This window comes from Rhipicephalus sanguineus, chromosome 2 (assembly GCF_013339695.2).
Source record: "Rhipicephalus sanguineus isolate Rsan-2018 chromosome 2, BIME_Rsan_1.4, whole genome shotgun sequence".
Classification (NCBI taxonomy): Eukaryota; Metazoa; Arthropoda; class Arachnida; order Ixodida; family Ixodidae; genus Rhipicephalus; species Rhipicephalus sanguineus.
The window spans coordinates 195961585-195982566 of NC_051177.1; the positions used below are offsets into that span (position 1 = coordinate 195961585).

The 20982-nt window shown below is 49.0% G+C and overlaps 2 protein-coding genes across 2 annotated transcripts in view; both read right to left on the minus strand.

Annotated features, from left to right (window-relative positions):
* Positions 1-20982, minus strand: part of LOC119383956 (KRR1 small subunit processome component homolog) — a 368573-nt gene that overhangs the window by 58377 nt on the left and 289214 nt on the right. The gene's annotated exons all lie outside the window — the stretch shown is intronic.
* The window catches only part of LOC119382140 (protein regulator of cytokinesis 1-like), a 69635-nt gene that overhangs the window by 23521 nt on the left and 25132 nt on the right, over positions 1-20982 (minus strand). The window contains exons 5-6 of the mRNA XM_049413023.1: positions 19020-19167; positions 5802-6031 (exon numbers count right to left, since the gene is read on the minus strand). Coding sequence (XP_049268980.1) covers positions 5802-6031; positions 19020-19167 — 378 coding nt within the window. The remainder of the gene's footprint in view (positions 1-5801; positions 6032-19019; positions 19168-20982) is intronic.

The following is a 20982-nucleotide window of genomic DNA, read 5'->3' on the forward strand; positions in this document are numbered from 1 at the left end:
AGTAGCCACTGGCGGCCGTCGCCGTAATTGCGTCGGTGGAGGAGGTCGTCGCGAACGGCGAAATGGTGTGCTTGACGACGCAACGCGCGAGTGGATGGTGTCGCCGATGGATAAGTCAGCAAGGCTATCAGTGAGGCAATCCAGCGATCCTTGCGCTGTTCAGTAGCGATGGTGTGAATGTCGATAGAGGAAACGGCATTGTGAGACACTGAGCTGGGAGTATTGTCAGGCAAGGGGGAGCGCGAGAGTGCGTCGGCGTCAGCATGCTGGCGTCCGTTGCGGTACAGCACGCGGATATCGTAGTCCTGTAGGCGAAGTGCCCAGCAGGCAGGCGGCCTGAGGGATCCTTCAATGACGACAACCAGCATAGTGCATGATGGTCGGTGACGACATCAAATGGGCGACCATACAAATAAGGTCGGAATTTCGTAAGGGCCCAGATGATCGCCAGGCATTCCTTTTAGGTGACGGTGTAATTGGTCTCGGCTTTAGTTAGCGTACGACTTGCATATGCCACGACATATTCAGGGAACCCTGGTTTGCGCTGCGCAAGGACAGCACCAAGGCCAACACCGCTAGCGTCTGTGTGTACAGTGCAGACCACTTATAACGTAACCGCATATAGTGCAGGACCGGTTATAATGCGGTCTTTTTAGACTCCCGTTTACCCTCCCATAGAACCGCATGTATACGCATACCGCTTATTGTGCAGTCCCCCAAGATGAAATACCGTTTATAATGCGGTTGTGGGAAAATATTTCTGACAAACGCGGTAGCGAGTGCGGTTCTCAAAGGAGGTACGCCGCTGGGGAGGGAGCGACGAGGTCGTTACGAAGGGCGAGGGCACGCACAGTAAACGCCAGAGGGAGGAAAAAGACCGCGGCAGCGCTGTGCGGGCTCGCCGAGTGGGGAAGGATGGTGGTTGCCTAGGCGACGGAGTAGCCTTTGCACCGGCGGCGGCAAGGCTCCGCGGCCGCTTGCCGGCAGTGCGTTCCGCGTGGAACGTACGATCGCGTCCTCATCAAGTGCGCTTTAAAGCAAGTTTCCTGTCGGGAAAAGCGTCGTCGTTATCATACTTGCTACAGATATCGCGTTTGCTACCTCGTCCGCAAATTGAAAAGTTTTGCGGCTTCATGACGCGGGCTTTCGCCTTTTCTGCCAGTGCGCGGACTTAAACCTTGGCGGGCTTTTGTCGCCGTTGATCTTCCGGCCGCGAACACTAACTTCGTATCACGCGCGCTGTTCTTGGGTTAGTGCTTGAGTGCGATCTTTTCGACCTCCGATCTTCTTGTCTTGGACAAACTTCCCGCGACTACATGCTGAACAGCAGGCTAGGCCTAATCAGCGTTGGTTGCTTTTCGGTAGCGGTCGCGGGCGATAAAAGTTGCGGTTTGGTGCGGAATCAACGAAACTTTTTGCGATGGCTGCACTAGAAGGGAAGGGAATCATATCGTTAATGAAAACGAGGGCATGGTTGGCACATGCAGCTCTCGAATGGTGGTTCCGGATTCGATTGCAATGTCTTGGACATCGCGTGCGCGCCCGTGAAATCGAACGATCGGTACCGCTCAGCACGTGAAATTTCGGTCGCGATTCGACATGGTTTCGGTGTAATGCGCATACCTCGAGGTAGTCGGCGAATTTCCGCGATGGCACTTTGTTTTGTTTGCTTTTTTTCCCCGTGTTCATTTCGTTGGCAATGCGGGTCTTTGGCGGTTAATTTTTTAACATTCGGAGATTTAAGTGGTTGTAAGCGCCCCAAATCGCATATGTCGATTATCGGACACGCGAGGCTACATGCTCAACACGTTTTGCGCAAGTGCAGACTTTGAAAAAGGTTGTTTTGGTTATAGTGCGGTACCGCTTATAGTGCGGATATTCGCGACTCCGGCGACTTACGTTATAAGCGGTCTATACTGTACCTCTGTAGGGGCCGTAGGGTCGTAGTGGCGTAGTATGGGAGGCGATGTCAACAAACGACGGAGCTTTGCGAAAGAGTCGTCGCACTCTGACGACCACGAATGGAGGGGCCCGTTACTTCCGAGGAGCTTCGTCAGTGGCGATATGATAGTCGCGAAATTTCGAATGAAGCGCCGAAAGTAGGAACATAGTCCTACGAAACTGCGCAGTTCTTTGACAGACGTAGGTTTGGGGAACTCGGTCACGGCCCGAAGCTTGGCTGGATCGGGAAGAATTCCGTCCTTGGACACGACGTAGCCGAGGATTGTCAGCTGCTGTGCTGCAAATCGGCACTTCTTTAGATTCAGTTGCAGACCGGCGTCGCTCAAACGCATCAAAACATGCCGTAGGCGTTGAAGATGCGTGGAGAAGTCCGGAGCAAACACGACGACGTCGTCGAGGTAGCACAAGCACGTGTGCCATTTCATGTTGCGCAAAACGGTATCCATCATGCGCTCAAAGGTGGCGGGCGCATTACACAGCCCAAACGGCATGACGTTGAATTCGTACAGGCCGTCGGGTGTGACAAAGGCGGTCTTTGGTCGAGCGTCGTCAGCCATAGGTACTTGCCAGTACCCTGAGCGCAAATCGAGAGATGAAAAGAATTCGGCGCCTTGCAGGCTGTCAATCGCGTCGTCTATTCGCGGCAGTGGATACACGTCCTTACGAGTGATCTTGTTGAGTCGTCTGTAGTCCACACAGAACCGCACAGAACCGTCCTTCTTCGCAACAAGAACGACACGAGACGCCCAGGGGCTGTTAGAGGGTCGAATCACATCGCGTCGAAGCATGTCGTCGACTTGCTCGGTGATTACACGGCGTTCGGCGGGAGATACGAGATATGGACGTTGCCGCAGTGGCAGGTGGTCGCCAGTGTCGATGCCATGCGTAACGGCCGATGTGCAGCCGAGAGAAGTTTGAGTGACATCGAAAGAAGAGCGAAATTCTTCCAAGAGGTCCAGAAGCTGGGAACGCTGGACCTGCGTAAGGTTGTCAGCTATGGAGGAACCAAATATGTCAGCTTGTGATGAACCAGACGTCGAAACAGCACTGAGCGTACTGGAACTTCGGCCATGTGAGTCATCGGGCTCGTCCATAACTTGTGCGTCTTCGAGGGGTTCCACGCTGCCGAGACATTCCCCTCGCACCAACGTAACACTGTATGGGGAGGGGTTGATTACAAAAATAGAGGTGCTGCCCTGAGTGACTTCAACGGTCGCAAAAGTCACCAGCAAGCCTTTCCTCGTGCAAACACGGTCATATGGCGAGAGGAGTGCAACGGTGTCGGATAGACTGGCGTAGTAGACTGACACCGCCGTTGACGAGTTTGCAGGCACTTTGATGTCGTCTTTGACGAGTACCTTGCTCGCAGCCGATGGACTGTCTGCCGGCGTCAAAGTAGAGAATAGTGAGAGCTCTATTTCAGCAGGTGCGCAATGAATTACGGCGTCGTGGCGGGAGAGAAAATCCCATCTGAGGATGACGTCATGAGAGCATGCAGGAATTATGATCAATTCCACGGCGTACATAGCGTCCTTAATCATGACGCGGGCTGTGCACACCGCTGTAGGGTGAATACTATGGGCGCTGGCTGTACGGAGGGAGAGCCCGGAAAGTGGCGTTGTCACTTTTCGCAGTATTCGGCTAAGCTTTGCGTCCATAACGGATACAGCGGCTCCAGTGTCGATAAGGGCAGATGCACGAACACCGTCCACAAACACGTCTATCACGTTCGATGGGCTTCGCTGAGGGCTTTCGCAGTTTGATAGCATCGCAGCCCTTGCCTCGTGGACTGCGACGACTAGTTTTCCTGGTCACGTGGGACCAGACGTGGCCGCATCGGTGACAGCGAGCGGCGTCGTGGTGACGGTGAACGGCGAGTAGATGGAGCGGGGCGAGACGTCGGCGACAGAGGCGTAGGTGGGTCGTAATATGGGCGGTTCGACTGGCTGGTGGCAGGCGACGCGACTCTAGGCGGCTGCACGCGATTGCAATAGCGCGCCACGTGGCCGGCGTAACCGCATGCAAAGCATATGGGGTGGTTGTCAGGTGTGTGCCATCGGTTCGCTGGGGCAGGGCCCGCCCATGGTGCAGGACGGGATTGACGGGGCGGCAACTGATAGGACTGGATGGTGGGCTGCAGTCGTGGCCTGTGTGTGACGTCGGCGCAGGTTACAGGTACATCCGCTTCGAAAGAGTGAGGTCGAGCGGAGGCTTCGGCGTAAATGTGTGGGGCAGCCGTAGGGATTGCTGAGGGCGTTCTTGCAACCACTTGGGCGTAACTCAAGGGTGCAGGAGCCGTATGGTGCTGGTGGTACTCGGGCATGACCTCTGCGATTTCTTGCTCAATTGCTCAACGGAGCGGAGGCAGAAGTGTGGTTGACGGCTGCGGGCAAGCAAAGTCCAGCAGAGAGAACTGGCGCGCAATTTCCTCGCGCACGAATGTCTTCATCTCTGCGAGCAATACGGAGTGGTCGGATATGGTCGACAAGCCAGCGAGCTCGGCGTCGCGTGATGGAGAGCGGCGGGTCATCGATCGCTGCCGGCGCAGCTCCTCATAGCTTTGGCAGAGCGTTATGACCTCTGCCACTGTGCTGGGGTTCTTGGCGAGCAGCATAGTGAAGGCGTCGTCGTCGATGCCTTTCATGATGTGCCAGATCTTGTCAGATTCGGACATGGTGGCGTCGGCTTTCTTACAGAAATCGAGGACGTCTTCAATGTAACTGGTGAATGGTTCACCGGCCTCCTGAGCGCGTTCACGTAAGCGCTGTTCGGCCTGCAGCTTACAAACGGCAGGGCGGCGAAACACATTGATAATGGCGGTCTTGAAGTCGGACCACATGGTAAAATCTGATGCGTGGTTGTTGTACCACAAGCCCGCCACACACGCGACGTAGAAAACCAGGTTAGTCAGTTTTCCTGCCTCGTCCCATTTATTGGGGACACTCACGCGCTCGTAAATCGCGAGCCAGTCCTCCACGTCGGTGCCATCTGCGCCAGTGAAGACCGGAGGGTCGCGGATACGAGGGACACCTGGACATGAGGTCAGTGTAGGCGGGGGCGTTTGCTGGGAGGCGTCTTGAGGCATCGTAGGCGGCAGGGTACGGGATCGAAGAGCCAGGGGCATCGAATGAGGGCCGAAGTTGTTGTGAAAGCCCAGCACTTCCACCAAATTATAAAGACGTTTATTAGCAGGCACTCGGCGATGCCGATGATACACGACTGCGACAGTCAAGGCGGTGCCGACTCTGAGTGCGAGGAGCGTGCTGTCCGAGAAGAGCGGAAGAGGACGACCCACTAGTAAGCATTCGAGAGGGCGACCCATTACAGGCTTCCAACGCTTCGCTACAGTGATCATAACCGAGTGTGCGAAAGCTGGGGAAACTTTGTCAGAAGACTAGGGCTACAAAAAATTGAAACAGGGAAAATATAGCAATGAACATCATACTGTTCGTTGGTAATGTGACATAAAAGGCTGTAATGGCTAAAATGATCTAGGATGCACAAAACTTGGAGAGGTTATGCATCAGTAATGGCAGAATCTAAGAAAGATTTCCAAAACAATCTGACAGCTTTAGCAGTTTTCAGTCCCAAAAAGCAAAAAAAGATGTTGGCAACGTTTGCGAATGCTCTCAACACTGCCAGTATATCATTCTTAAAATGAGAAACCAGTGAGGAAGTTGTTGCGACTGGCGTCAACAACCCGAAAGCGGCAGGATGCGACACCTGACTTAACACAGTCGCATTGCCCTGCGAGGCATTGGGAGTCAATGCCAACAGCGACATTGCAATGGCACGCACACAAAAAGCACTGCATTTCTGCAGAAGCAGCAGACACCTACCCTCGGGATCTCGACCTGCAGCCGCTGCCTCTCCTTGGCCTCGCGCAGGAGGCGCCCTCCTCGGTTCGTCAGGCGTGATGGATCCGTGGCGAGCTTTTCCAGCTCAAGCAACCTGGACCACAGGGCGTCGTGCCGCTCCGCTTTGGCTATGATCACCTTGTTCTCGGAGTAGAACTCCTTCAGGGCCTTCAGCTGCTCCTCCAGCAGCGCCAGTCGTTCCTCGGAAATGTCTGGAAAGGCACAGTGCTAGAGTGAACAAAAATGCATTCCACAGATGATAAACACAGCACGAATACAGTCAAACACCGCCACATTGATGAATTTCTCGTTTCCAGTTGGTGGGGGTGGGACAGCCCAAAGCATTTTGGTGCAGCTTGGAGAAGGAGGCTCATTATGGAGCTGGCCAATACGAAATTTATAGGCTCTGACAGTGAAGCCACCTGCTGCACGCAAATTTTGACAAACTTGGTAAACCTTTAATTAGGGGCAGTCATCGCAAAAAACAAAAAGGCGCATTACTGCCATAGCAAGGCAAACTGAAAAATAACGCAAGATATCATTTATAATAATAAGCTCTTTTTTTTTTTGCAATACACACAGAGTGGGCGAAGTGCTTGGAAAGCAGCTTGAATTACCCAACTTTGAGAGGATGCTCTCTCAAATGCCATAAAATACCGCACATACCATAAAATACTGCAACCTTGAACCAGACGTCTCATGCACTGATCCATTTGTGGTCGTAGTGGATCTTAAGCCAGCTATGCTGCAATGCTCGATATAGTAAGGGTATGCCAAGTGATTCAAAAGTGATTATCGCATAAGGCAAATAAAATGTGAATAGTGAATCAAAATGCTAAAGTAAATTAAAGTGAATGAAATGTGAATTAACACCTTGGCAACCAAGCCTCAGCAGGTAGAACCAGTGGAGAGGTCTAGCTGACCAAAAGAGAATACAGTATGCGGTAACAGTGCAATCAACTGAGAACGCCGTCAAAGTAATTTAAGGAGTCTTTCATTAGCTAAGGGGACTATAATCTTTCACGCAGTAGGTGCTGCAAAGGTGGTCCATAGATGGGCCACTATAAAAAAAAGCAATCTCAGTAACATTAAAAAAAATTGATGAACTGAAGATTCGACAAGAGCGATTTGTGGCTGAGCCGGCTAGGACACGTAAAGGGGAGTTAAATGCTTTGTTGTGTTGCGGTGTAAAAACATGCCTAACACAATACTTCTTCAAATTTGTTTATTGGCTCACGATTGCACAATTTTCCACAGAACTAATGTCTGACACTTCTAAAACTGACCTAAATAACAATTAAAGGACCCCTGAAACACCCAGAAGGAGTCTTTTGTATCATCAAACACGCGTTTGATGATACAAAAAATGCCTTCGCTCGTTTCCCCCTTTCTTTCGCTATGCTCAGATCATCGGCTTGTCCCTCCTCCACGCCATGAGAGAAGGAAGAGCAGCAAGCACGCACACCTGCGAGCGGACAAACGGGTATTGTAGATGACGAGCAGACGACATGGGGACGTCACGGCAAACGCCGAGATGAGGAATGCCGAAAGGCACGGAGAGGAGAAGGAATTGTTTCTTGGAATTTGTGGGCCGCCCGTGGCTCGCAGGGCTGCTGTGTTTGGCACTGTTGATCGTTATGGCATTCTGAATTTGATGCGAGCGTTTACTTGAAATGTTAAAAAAATTATCGGAGGTGGTTTTTAACAGGGGCCTTTTAACAGGTGTACAATTTGGAGAATGGAACGAAGAAATGTGAATTTCTCACACTAGAACAGCTGTGACCCGCCTGGTCTGTCTAGCAACAACAGCAACACAGCCTTTCTTAGTAACGATACCTTTCTTGAAAAGTATAGAGAAGAGCGAAGAGTGCCCTTTGATATCCCCAATGAAACCTTAGTTTCGTCGTCCCTGCTGAACATGCAGCTTTATATTTCTTGTGTAGGGTCACAACATGAATACACATCACTGATGTGGGATCTGTGCCAGTGTGCCTCACTCGATAATTGGAGGGTGTTCAAAAACCACTCTGCCCTTTTCTTCCCGAAAACCTAGCACAGAACCATAGGCAAATGAATAACACCCGAAGCTAGAATGATTTAACAATGCGTAGAAAGTTGTCTCGCAGTACCATATGCCTGCACCACAAGGTATTCCACCACTTCACACTCCTTCCTCCCCTCGCATACAGAAAGTAGCATTCATATTCGAGGGTGTTAACAGCCCGAGGGTCGACAGGGCACAGGTGGATCTCGTGGAGTGTTTTCTTGAAAGAGCGTGCCTTTGCCGAGCTCACTGCGAATGCTCGTGCTGAAAGAAACACCCCCCCCCCTCACTACAAGGGAACAGCACCATCTGCAAGCACAGACAATCTCCCTGCTCTCCCACTACAGACCCATCCCACCTTCCTGCAAACATAACCCGTATTCTCCTGGCCTGTCCACCTTCTCCTCCCAGCGAGCCGGTGCCACTCAAAACTTGGGAGGACTGGGAGACCTCGCCCTCGCTACGCTCCACGGACCTGGCAAGGATCGCCGCCAGCTGTGCTGCCAGTGTCATGGACTTATTAGACATGACTGTGGGTGTGGTGGGGTGGGGTGGGCAAATACATTTTTACAATCAATATCAAGACATATTGCACCTCACAATTAAAGCATATTGCACACACAGACACACACGCACAAACAAAAGGCCATCTTCAGGTAGTGGACTAGATATTCAGTTCATTTAGCTTTCCTTTTAGCTTCTCATTCATTTCTACAAGTTCCACAGCCTTTTCTTTCGCTGTTTTTCTGAGGCTGTAGGACTTCACATTAAAAGAGATCTCACTTGTAGCTTCTGCCCGCTCAGCGTAGTTGTCAGCGCAAGCTGTTAAGTGAGCAATCGTTTCTTCAAGCTTCCGCCTCTTTACTTTCATACTGTGAATCTCTTCTTCAACTTGGCTTCACTTGGATGCCCTTGCCTGCTCGTTCACACATGTTTTCGTCTCCTCCAAGTTGGCCCGATAGCGGCTGTGTGCAACTGATACAAATCTATGCAATTCCTTTGTTATTGCAATGCTCATGACACCAGCAGCCTTGCTTACTGCATCACAGACAATTCGCTGCGACACATGCGAGATCTCCTTGAGGTTTTCAGCAGATACCTGTTGGTTGACACTAAAACCTCTTTCAACAGAGGCCTGTCTGTGGCTCAAGACTAGAAGAAGTCGTACAACCTTCCACAGGTGCATATACGATGAATAAATCTTTAGCAGCTCAAGATAAAATTCATCCAGACTAGAAGCGTGTTTGTCAAACTGCCGCAGGTTAGGCTTCTTCTCCTGCAGAAGTTCTGCGTATTCGCCAAGTACCACATCGCGCTCATGCTCATCTAATCGTCCAACTGCAATGAGTGCGAGTAGGACTTTTCTGAAGCTTGGAAGACACTCATCAGGCTTTGAGGCCGTTTTGCAGGGGTCGAGCAAAGACAGGCTCCTAACCAGCTGATATGCTAGTGGGCTGTTCTCCTGAATTTCTTTACAGTGAAAGCTGTTATGAGATCACAACAAGGGCCGTTTTTGGTGCCGTAGTTGTCCACCGCCGCCGGTGTCCGTAACCACTATCGCTTGAAATAAGAAAAAAAAAAGAAATAAGAAAAAATTTCCAGAATGGAACGAGGTTCGAACCTGGGCCCTCTGCATGGGAGCCCAGTATCCTACCTCAGAGCCATGCCAGTGCTTGAAACTGCTTTGCAAAAAGACCCTATACAGGCTTCATGTCGGGAAGGAACCACATTAACATAGGTAATGTAGCGTGGTTGAAGAGTAAAATAACCACAACGCCAATTCTGTAACGAGGCATCACACAATGCGAATTGCGCAACGAGTGAGTTGTTGAATGCTTCCAACCCATTACAAAGGCATCTGCCATAATTCTTCATCGTCATTAACCACAGCATCAACAAAGTGCACATAATACCTTATAGGTGTTTAGCAGGTACCACGGTTCTCCGCAGAACGACGAAAAATTGCGTAGTGGCGGCTTCCTTACTTCACAAAAATTATGATGATTTATAGCGTAGTGGGTTCCTCGCAAGTGCACTTCTATTAGTTGCCAAGGAAGCCCTTGAGGCTCCCATGATCCATTTCCTTAGGGTGTAAATAAAGTTGGTTCCCTCTCTCTGCCTCTTTCTCACGTTAGCGTATGTTATAAAGCGTGGTGGGAGAGTGAAATAACGACCGGGCGTCACACAATGTGAATTACGTATCTAGAGGGTCTCTTAAAGCTTCCAACCCATTACAAAAGGCTCAGTCATAATTCTTTATCGTCATCAGCTGTCACATCAAGAAACTGCACATAATGCTTTACAGATGGTACCTCCCTTCTCCGCAGAATGACCATTAATGTCGTGGTGGGTGCTTCCCAACTTCACAAAAATTATGATTTGTGGCGTAGTGGGTACGTTGCTAGTGTACTTTATTAGTAGCCACAAGAGAGTTTATAACGGGCTCTAGAAATGCCGCTCTTCGAGCTTTCGCTGTGACTGTGCTGCGCTTTACGCACAGGCCTGGCGTTTTTTTGATGTAGCTGTAAGGAACTGTTTGCATTCCATACGAAAGGCAAATACTTCTTTGGCGCTGACCTTTGCAGCTTTGACTATTTGTTCAGCAGCATGCCCGATGTCAACCTTCTCAGCAGACACGTGGTTATTTGGGTCTGCGAGGTCCGTTTTGAGTATGCTTATCATTCCTGTAGAAGCTGACAGCACTGAGCATTTCGCGAACCTCGTGAGGAGTTTCCTCAAGAAACTCTCCAGATCCCTTTTCAAAAAGAAGATCAGCGGTTTGTCCAGCTGGTATTCAGTGAGAAATGGTTTAAGAATCATTGCAATGCCAAGAGCAAATTTAAATTTGGCCAAAAGCAGCGGGTCCTGGCAAAAGGCACATATCTGTGTGTATGATGCACACCTTGGTGTTCACGTCTTTCCTTTTTGTGCATTCCAATATATTTCTTCACATCATCCCACAGTGCAATAACACGTTCAATCACGGCTACATTCTCAACCCAGCGACGTGGAGCAAAGTTCAGAGAGAATGTCTCTTGGCTTGTGACAGTGGAGAAATCTTCTCTTCGTGCTGGTGCATCATGAAACATGGCACTGAGGCTTGACAGATTTTCTAGGCCCTACCTGCTGGCAACAACACCCGCCCTGTAAGCGTTATGAATGGTGTGTAGTCCGCAGGTGCCGCGGTTCAAACATTGAACTTGAAGGTTTTTCTGCAGGTAATCCTGCATTCCTCTAAAACACTTCAGGTTTACGTTGGGGCCATCCATCGACAGCTGGACGGTTTTCTCCAGCAGCAAATCTGTCAAGGCACCTAGAAGTTTCTCCTGGAGTTTTTCAGCGGTCGAATGTCCCATGAAAACCGACGTGTAGTATCGCATCGTTACGTGCTCCGGCGTTGTGCTCCAGAACCGCAAGTGGATGTCCATCTGTTTTTTCTGTAAGCAGTCATTCAAGGACTCGTCGAAAAGAATGGTGTATCCATCAGACTGCCCTGCTTCGCGTTTCAGGCAAAAGAGAAAAAAATGGTCTTACACCATGACACACATACGTGGACTTCTTTTCCCCACAGGAGAATGCCTTAGCAATGTTACTATCAGGGAACATTTTCCTGAATAAGGCCCCTGTACGGGATGATTAGTTGTAAGAGTAGTGGAACGTCACCATCTTCAGGATCCACAGTATCTCCGCGTCGGTCACACACTCATCTGCTTAGCAGACGCTGCTCACATCGGACAACGATGGAACTGGCTCTACGCGCTACTCATTAACGGCTGGCACCATGTAGGTCCGCACGTTACCATGGACTGTAGTCACTTTCGTGTTCTCAATGTGTCTTGCACTCTTCACGTGAATTTTAAGGGCAGACTCCCCCACTGATGACACGTCGAAGCTCTTCCCACATGGTTTACACTTTGCCCTATACGTCCGGTGAAATCCACTCCCTATAAGCAGCAATGCATAACCACGACGGCTGAAAATTGCACTTGCCCGGCATAGTGCCAACATAAAAGAAGCAACTGCGAATATCCGTGCACACTTGCACACAGTCTCCACAAAAAGACGCCAGGCCTGCGCGTTTAATGCATTGCTGAGCTTTAATCAGTGTCTCAACACCTCCTACGCGCCATGGTGCTCGAGTGAATATGAAGGCGTGCCAAAATTGCGCCGAGACGTTCCCTGTTTATGGAGCCTCCGACCCACAAACAAGCCGACAATCAGATTTAGCATAGATGCGGCTAGCTGCTCACCGATTGCTGTGCGGTTTACAAGCAACACTTTGAGCTGCGCTACACGATAAGTGACTACCAACACAGTGACTACGAAGAAGTAACAAACCAGCAACGAAAGCCTGCAATCCTTCTGTCGGCAGTCTCTATCTATGATGTCCAGAGCATTGATCCTTATATGAGCTCCGATGCGCTTGACTGTTTCATGAAGAACCTGAGGACAAATAACTCTATCACAACATTTATATTAGTGACGGCTGAGTTCTACTGTGCCAGTTTTGCGCTGTTTCTTTACAGTCGAAACCCGTGATAACGAAAAGGGAATGAAATTCTCATCGCAACGAAATATTTTCAGAGCACCGGCGAACGCCCATAGGAGTCAATGCATTTCGTAACTCGCGACTACGAAAGATATTCATATCACAGTCCCTCATTAACGAAATTTTTGAAACACGAGTGCGCAAATAGTCTACACTCGCAACATAAACTACATTCGAAAACTGCTGAAATGCATTCATGCTACACTTAAATTGGGCAAAACTATCGCTACAGCGCACTTGAGAAGCAGCCGCCATCATTGTTTACAAAAAAACAAAGCTGGCGACAATGATGATAATGATGGCTCGCCGAAACACCTGCTCGTTATCACGGACTACGTAGCCAAATCCACATTCCTCATGCAGTTCCGTTAGTTGGCTTGGCTCTGTGCTTGGCTTTGTCGGCTTTGCGCACACATGGTCGCATGTGTGGAGCCATTTGTGGAGAGTTTGCTTGGTCGCTTGGTGGAACGTGAACTGTGTGTTGCGATTGCTTCGTCCAATTTCCCTGCCTGCCAAGATGCCGCCTCCAACGAAAAAGCGGAAGTTCGTCACGCTGGAAGATAAAGCTGCAATCATAAGTGAGGTGGAAAAGGGCAGGAAAAAAATGGACATCGCCGAAGAATTCGGCGTTGCGTGCAGCTCGCTGTCCACGATTCTGCGCTGATCCGCACTGATCCAGCGGAACCGGAAGAAGGTTCGCCTGTAGGCGCACTTGATGACGGTACTGGTCACAGCACAGTGCCGCCGTCACTGACCAGTGCATGGGGCGAACTTTGTGCCGTGGCAAACGAGATTCCCGATCGAGAGGCATGAAACTGGTGCATGGGAAGGCCCGCTAAAGCAAACTTACTGACTTTTGGAAATAAAATGTGTTTTTTGTAAATTCCCTGTCTTTTCTGCCGCATTCTCGTGCCAACGAAATTCCCGCAAGAGCGAAATTTTGTGCTTTCCCCGCCGATTTCGTTATTTCGGGTTTCATCTGTAATGCCAAAAGGCTATCTCTTAAACAGCGTGCTTCCGCGATTACTGTGCATCGGTTATGCGACCTCTGAGGGCTTAAATTCCAGGCAGCCGAACCAGGGAGCCGAGCCAAAGGCGTGCGTTCACCTCCGAGGCACAAACTTCATGCATCAGGGCTTATCTTGTGGGAATTCAGGCGTCCGCGCCAGTGGCTCGACACCATCTTCCTTTGGAGAATTCTCGTGTCTCTCTCCTTTCGACCGGACGGGTGGCAGCTGGTCATAAACCGCTGTCACTTTCCTGCCACCCCGCCCTCAAAGGTTAAACACGGTGTCCCATTGGCCAAATTTTGGCGGGATTTGGACCTTGCTCGCGCTCACCTAGAAGCGGCGGGTGCGCGACCAGGTTCGAGAGAGACCACTTGGGGACCTCGAAGGGTGCGTGTGCGTTTTAGCCGCTCCGGCCGGCGGCGATCCTTTGTTCTTTGCCCTTCGTCGCCGGCCGTCGGTTACGTCGTTTTGTCGGGGCCCCGGCCTCAGCGGACGCACGCCACCCTCCGCGGTCCCGAAGTCCCGAGGCAGCGCCTCGCGATCGTGCACCGTATGTTCCTTTTAAGTGTTCCTATGTCTATTCTGTTTCTTCTGCTCTGGGGTGCGAGATCGCGGGAGCGCTGGCCGAAGGGTAGGTCGGCTCTCCAAACCTGGTTCTTTCTTTGTTTGTTTTATAGGTGTGCCATTCGCGGCCACATTTGGTAACTTGTATTAGCTAATTGGTGTCATGTGTATTTATGTTACTTACGATTGGCTGCAGCGAATTATTGATCTCTTGTACTAAAGTCCCGGCAATAAACCACTAATTTGGAGAGTGTCGACTAGGGTCTCCCTCGCTGCGTGCGACGGCTCGCTGTCCCTTCGCGGCAGCAGTTCGAACGGTACACGGGCGCGGGACAAACGAGGATGCGGCAACCTGCATGAAGCTCCCAGTGCTCGAACCCGCGATGGTGTTTGGCGCATACGGCTAAAGAATATATAGTGAGGATCGTGCGCGCCGGGATTGATGACGACCACCACAATCTCAAGCATATTTAAATATAGCCCGTCGGTTATTCTGCCTAAGTTCACTGCAGTAAAAGCTCGTTAATTCGGATTTCTAAGGACCGGAAAAAATGTCCGAATTGACCGAATTATCGAATGGTCGAAATAAACGCAATAAAAGCTAGTTTTTTCAGCGTACCTTTACTTTACATGTTAATCGCGGATGCGTCTGCTTTCGAGCAGAAATTCGCGTGGACACAATTTTTCTGAGCCCTTCAAGGTGCTCAGCAGCTCGCATGCTGTCTGCAGTGCCAAAACAAAATTCTTTAAGGACGACGAGGGCCTCCGCGGCTTCCTTCACAGTACGAGGGGGCCTGTGTGGCTCATAGTGTGGCTGCTGCTCTTCAGGCTCTTCGTTATCGGATTCGTCGCCATGCGTCACTTCCTTGATGATTTGCTCATCAGTCAGAGAGCCGGCAGTGGCAACGCCATCAATGCCGATATAATCGTCGAGTGTCACTGCATCAGGCATAACACTTTCGAAATCCTGCCCGTCATCGGTACCGTCATTCGGCAACACTTCGGCCACTGCGACATCGCTGGAGTCGGGTACAACAAAGCCATTGTGCCTGAAACAGTTGGCAATGGCGTGCGCAGGCGTGCTCTGCCACACATACGCGAAGAATGCTAACTGCGCTCAGGAGACTCACGTCGTATTGTTTGCCGACGTCATGGCGCAGGAGCTTCTTCTTGCCGGGAGAGCCCATTTTTCAGGGCACGCAAAATTTCTACTTTGGTGGTGAAGTCCTTGGCCTCGTACTTGGGCCGCTTCGCCGGCATTGCCGTCGGCGGAGAGTGCGTTCACACGAGAAGTCAGCACAAAAGCACCAGCAACGATCAAGCTAAAGGAGCCGTACTGAATTGTTCCTCGATAAAACGGCGTTCAACGATGCAGCACACCAACGGGAACAAAGCAACAAAAATGACACCGCGCCAAACCCACACGCCCCACCAGATATCACGCGCGAACATGCGCGCGAAGAAAAGGCGTTCAACCAGGGTTACCAGATGGTGCGAGCTTCAAACCGCCAAATCGGACTCAGAGGTAGCCCAAACATAGCCCAATGCGAAAATTTGAAGTAGCCCAAAAATAGCCAAAATCAGCAAATGTATGCGTGAATCCGTTGTATTGCGTAATATTTTTTTTTGCTATTCAATGCACAATAATTGAGCGATGGCTGCAAAATCTAGAAACAAGTTTATTGCCACTTGATAACATACAAATGGGGTCGCATTCCGGGGTGTCGCAAATTGTTGGGGTACTTGAACGTCTTTCCACTCTTGTCATAACACGTGAAATGTCAGACGGACACCCTCCGATTCAGTAAAAACTGTAAAGCATTTCATAAGAAACACAGGTGTGCATTCTACTTAGAGGCACTTCCGCTGCTATCTTGGATTTTGGTCTGGGACTGATCAAGAGGGCCCCCTCCACATCTCTTTATTATCTTTCAATGTGTGGTGGGGGCAAGGGAGGGGGGGTGCTTGCTCAGCATTTTACGGTAGTAGAAGTCAAGAAAGTCTAGAGAAAATGTGAGCCGTCAACACGGTTTCAAACTGACGACACGTGAAGCCCTTTCTTGGGCTACGTCTCCAGGTGCAGGAATCGTTCAACACACTGGAATGTTTGGGACCTATTAGCGGCATGCGCGTGTAAGCCTTGGCATTCTTTGTAGAGAGCTTTTTAACAGAGAGAACGATCACCACCTTTCTTGGCTTCTGCATGGGAGTACAAAAGCTGACATTGCGCCGAGGGGTACTGCATTTTTGGGGGGTCACGCATGTTAACAACAGCCGGAAGGGGCTTATGGCGGGGCCTTCATTGACTTCGGGGACCCCAGACGTTGACTTGGGGACCCCCAGATGCTCGCCTATGCACGCTCCTGCTTTCCTTTGTATTATCCGTGGGTGCAGCTGCTGGGGGTCCCCGGCACTTGTAAAGCTGGAGGTACAAACGAACGCAAGAGCGCGCGTTCGTAAGCTGTTTGGGGTCCCCGATACTAAATTATCTACATTTTGTAGCTTTTTGGAATTCTTGCCTAGTCGATAGCAATGTAGCCCAAAAATAGCCACATAGCCAAAGAGAAAAATTTGACGCCAACTCGAACAAAAAGTAGCCCAATTTGGCTATTAATAGGCCAATCTGGTAACCCTGCGTTCAAACAGTCTCAAGTCAAGCCAAGCCGATAACTGATGTCCATGGCGATGCTGCGTTTGAGCTTCACTTTTGTTCCGAATAGTTTTTTCGTTTTCGAGCCTCGCGAGCGGCCCGAAAGTCGCTGAATTATCCGATTTGCGGTCAAATCTGTCCGAAATAATGAGCGCCCAGTCTCATAGAGTGATGACGTGTCCGAATTAACCAATTTTCCGAATTAACGAGAGTCAAATTAACGAGCTTTTACTGTATAACCAGTTCTCCTTTTCATTGGACAGCTTATATTGCACCATTTTTCTGATCTTCTATCGATGCCATTGCAAAAACTTGTTGATTACTATGTTTTGTATTATAATTTAATTGTTTTATCTGTAAAGTGTCATAAGTGAAGCCAGGAGAGACGGTGATGCTCTACGCATTGCGATATGTTTTAAATGTGCATATATATATTTGCACAAATACGGACAGTAAAGTCATACCTCCCCACCCAGCTCAATTAACAATATTCATGCAAAACCCTTGACGACGACCGCTATTTGTACCCGGTACAGTTACGCTTGACTTCCGATATTTTTGAGCCCTCGTAGCGTCGAAATGGTCACGTTTACACAGCGCATTTGTAGAGATACGCAACGTACACACAGCTTCTCCAACGCGCGGCAAATGTTCGGCATGCTTTCAGCAGGATATCAGCACACAGCTTTCCAAGAACAGGTAAATTCCAATATAGCAGATGAGTTACTCTGAATAAATTAGACGCCGAATCACCACCAGAAGAAAGGATTAAGACAAGAAATCAGAATAAGGCACGCCCTTTTCTGTTTCCTCTGTCTCTTTCTTCTGGCGGTCGTTTGGAGTCTAGTTAATTGAGAGTAATGTACTAACTAGCCCAGCAATGAGTTCGGCTCAATTATACAGAGATCGAGATCGGGAATCTTCAGTGTTGCTATCAGCCCGTTTTCATTTTTATATTTTGCGTACCTTCTAGCAGTCGCTTCGGCTACAAGAAATAAATGTTGAGGCCTGGGCTAGTTGGTTGGTAATCATACTGGCAGGGTTTTGCAGCGCGTGAACACAGGAAAAAAGGACAGAGTAGACCGAAAGAGCGCTGCAAGAGCGCTTGATAAAGGCAAGGCACAGGGATCAGTTAACCCGCAAAATCATCGAAGCAGAAATAATTCACTCACTAGGTGAAAACTGCGTAAGCTCCCCATCAGTTGCATTATCACAGTTAGAGCGTGAATACTTGGCCGGGCGTTAAGGCAATGGTGGATCCGTTCCACATGCTTCGATTACAGTGACTTTGATTAGGCTGTATGTTTGCGCTCTCCTCCTTTTCCTCTCATATATTTTGCCACTTTGCAAAATAAAGTCAGTTGGAAGACAGCGCTCTTTCTGTCTACTCTGTCCTTTTTCCAATGTTCGCGTGCTGCAAAACCTGCCAGTACAAGAAATAATTTGCAGTATCTCTCAAAGGCATATATGCATCCATTCAAAGCTTTCAAGTTTCGTCCCTCAAAGCTTACGACAAGTCCTACGCTTAATCATGACAGGCACGCAATGAAAGCCGCATCGGTAATAGTGCCGGGTTACGGGTGCCGCCGACGCGCCCAGCAGTTCTTGCGTGCGGCGCAGCACGCCCTCAGTACTGAGAGACTGCAGCGCCGCCGCTACGGTCGACACGGAAGGTATCAAGCGGCGAGGCGCGTTCACGCCACTCAACAGTTCTAGTACACTCTAACCACACTACCATGACACTAGTACTGCGTTATGGCTAGAGAAATGAATTGGACTGGATGCTTTGTTGGCTCGAGCACATAGTTGCCAGGCGCTCAAAGGAAATCCGCTAAATTACAGCTGAACGTACTTCGATTGACGAAATTCAAGGACTTTTAAGGACCTCAGACAAATTCAAGGGTTTTCAAGGCCTTGAAAGTGCCATTTTAAAATTCCAGGGTTTTCAAGGGTTTCAAGGACCGCTACGAACCCTGTGCTTAGGAAGCCTCGCAACTTTTTTTTCTGCAATTTCACTTCAAAGTATTCGAGAAATATTCGAAAAATATTCGATTCGATTCGCACTCACACTTCAAAATTTTGCTATTCGCACAGCTCTAGTATTTAGGCATTGCTACCCCCCCCCCCCTCTTTTTTTTACGTTTATACCCTCGGGGTAGAAACAAACAGACAAACTGAGCATTACTGTCTGCAGAGTACACTGTACCATTGCAGGCTGAATCATCGCATGCAGGAGCATGATATATAGATCTTGCAAGACGTGATGGCCGATGTGGCCCCAAGGCCTACTACAACCAAACCTGCTGTTTTCCAACGAGTAGGAGACACCACAGTAAGGAGTACCAAACCGAAACCTTCGGGCAACTCGACGTGAAGCACGCACCTTCAGAGTCGTCATCGTCCAGGTACACACGACTCTGTGGGACGCAGCACTTCTTGTACCAGGTGAGCAAATCGTTCTTCGCGCGAGTGACAAACTCCCGCAAGCGCTCTTTCTTCTGTCGCTCGTACTCGGCAAGTGTGGCCCGCAGCTGTGAAGGCAAGAGAACATTGAGAAAACCGAGCGGCAACTCGTGGCAGAATGTTAGCGTTATTGTAGGCATGCCAGCACAGAGTGCTGCAAGCCTGCTTAACATATGCCCACTTTGTTCATTATAGGCACCCAGTAACATTTAATAAAAGACTTGCCGTTGCCAACCTCATAATCAAGAGACAATACAGCGCAGAATCAACATTTCACTAAATGTTCAGTAATATCACACACGTGTAGTATACAAAAGGAGGTCCCACCAGTCGCAGACTATGCCAAGACCTCTTGTACAAAAACCATTATGGTAGTTCACAATTAAAGGCAACAGTAGAACAACAGTAGCAGAACAAAATGAAGAACTGATTACCTATACATACGATTTTAGCATATCACAGAATTCCAAGAAAGGGTGTGGGAGAAAACGAGGAAATGAAACCGGTTTAATTGCCTTGTTGAAACAAAAAATAAAATAAAAGATACACTAAGCCTGCTTGAAGTGCATTCTTAGTTCTTTGAAATTGATGTAGAGATATAGCAGTTTCCACAACAAGAGCAACATCAAAAGTATTACAATTTGAGAAAATATACTGAACATCCTCTAGCCAACATGGCACAACTAGAGTTCCTCGATGCACGCGCTCCCCTCCGCCGCCGTAGAGGGTGTAGACAACAGCGTCGTCTGCTACGGCGTCCGCCATTATGATGCCCTCTCCGCAGGCCACCTATAGTCACGATAGGCAGCCAACGGGCGTCGCGCGGCTGCATGCAGAGTTTGTTGTGTCAAACAACATGACAAAAATACAAAGTTTTCGCATCGGGAGTGTCAAGGTCTCAAATTTCTATTCTCTAATCTTTATTTTTAAAGTGACATTAGCAGGTGGAGTTGCTCGCAGCAGAAAACTACCGTCCACGCCAGCCGCATTAACACCTTCAGTTAACATCTTCTTGGGCTAGTCGGTAACTATTTATATTGGTTAAAGATGCGAAACACACGCACCCAAGTCCCATGGCCTTTCATTGTGTCTGTGTGTTTTGAGCATTCCACAAAAGTGTAAAAACTGTTTGCCTGCCAGTCAAAAAAAGAATTAAAAAAAACCACGTGCTGTCACAAGAAAAGAGAAAAACTGTGATTGCACACCATATTTTCAGATCTTGTTTTCGAATTATTCATCAGCTACACCATTTATGGACCGCACCCTGCAACGCACAGTATTCTTAATTTTGTTTTCATCTCTTTTACCTTACTGTAAATAGCAGATGGGCAAAAAAATTGAATACATATCGTACTATTTGGAGCTCTACATACGGCTTTTATGGCATTAAATCATGACTCGCACGCAGACATTGACTATCAAACCAGGTTTAGCGTTTTTTCAGCAGGAATATATTATAATTAGCAATTGTTGTAAAGCGTTCATCGATATCGTTAAAATGAAGCGACCACACGGCTTCTCAACAATGAGAAAGCAAACTGCATTCAATATACGCAATTTCTGATGCCATAGCTTGTTTTTTCGTCGATAACTTAATTATACATAAAAGAAAGTGCTACAACTCACTGCAAGTTAACCGCACCACAGTGCTTCCACTCCTACTGGTTCTTAAGCGATTAAGAACAACGCATTTTGTGCTATCTAAAATGAACTAATTAAATACACATGTACATAGCATGCAAATGAACAAGTATTGCAGCCGGTGCACTGGTGATAGCGATTAAGCCCGATCGGAGTCAGATTTCTGAACAGTGATTGGCGTCCTTCTGCAGCTTGCGTAAGGGAGTCAATCACATCAGGCTCGATCGCGATCAAAAGTGCCC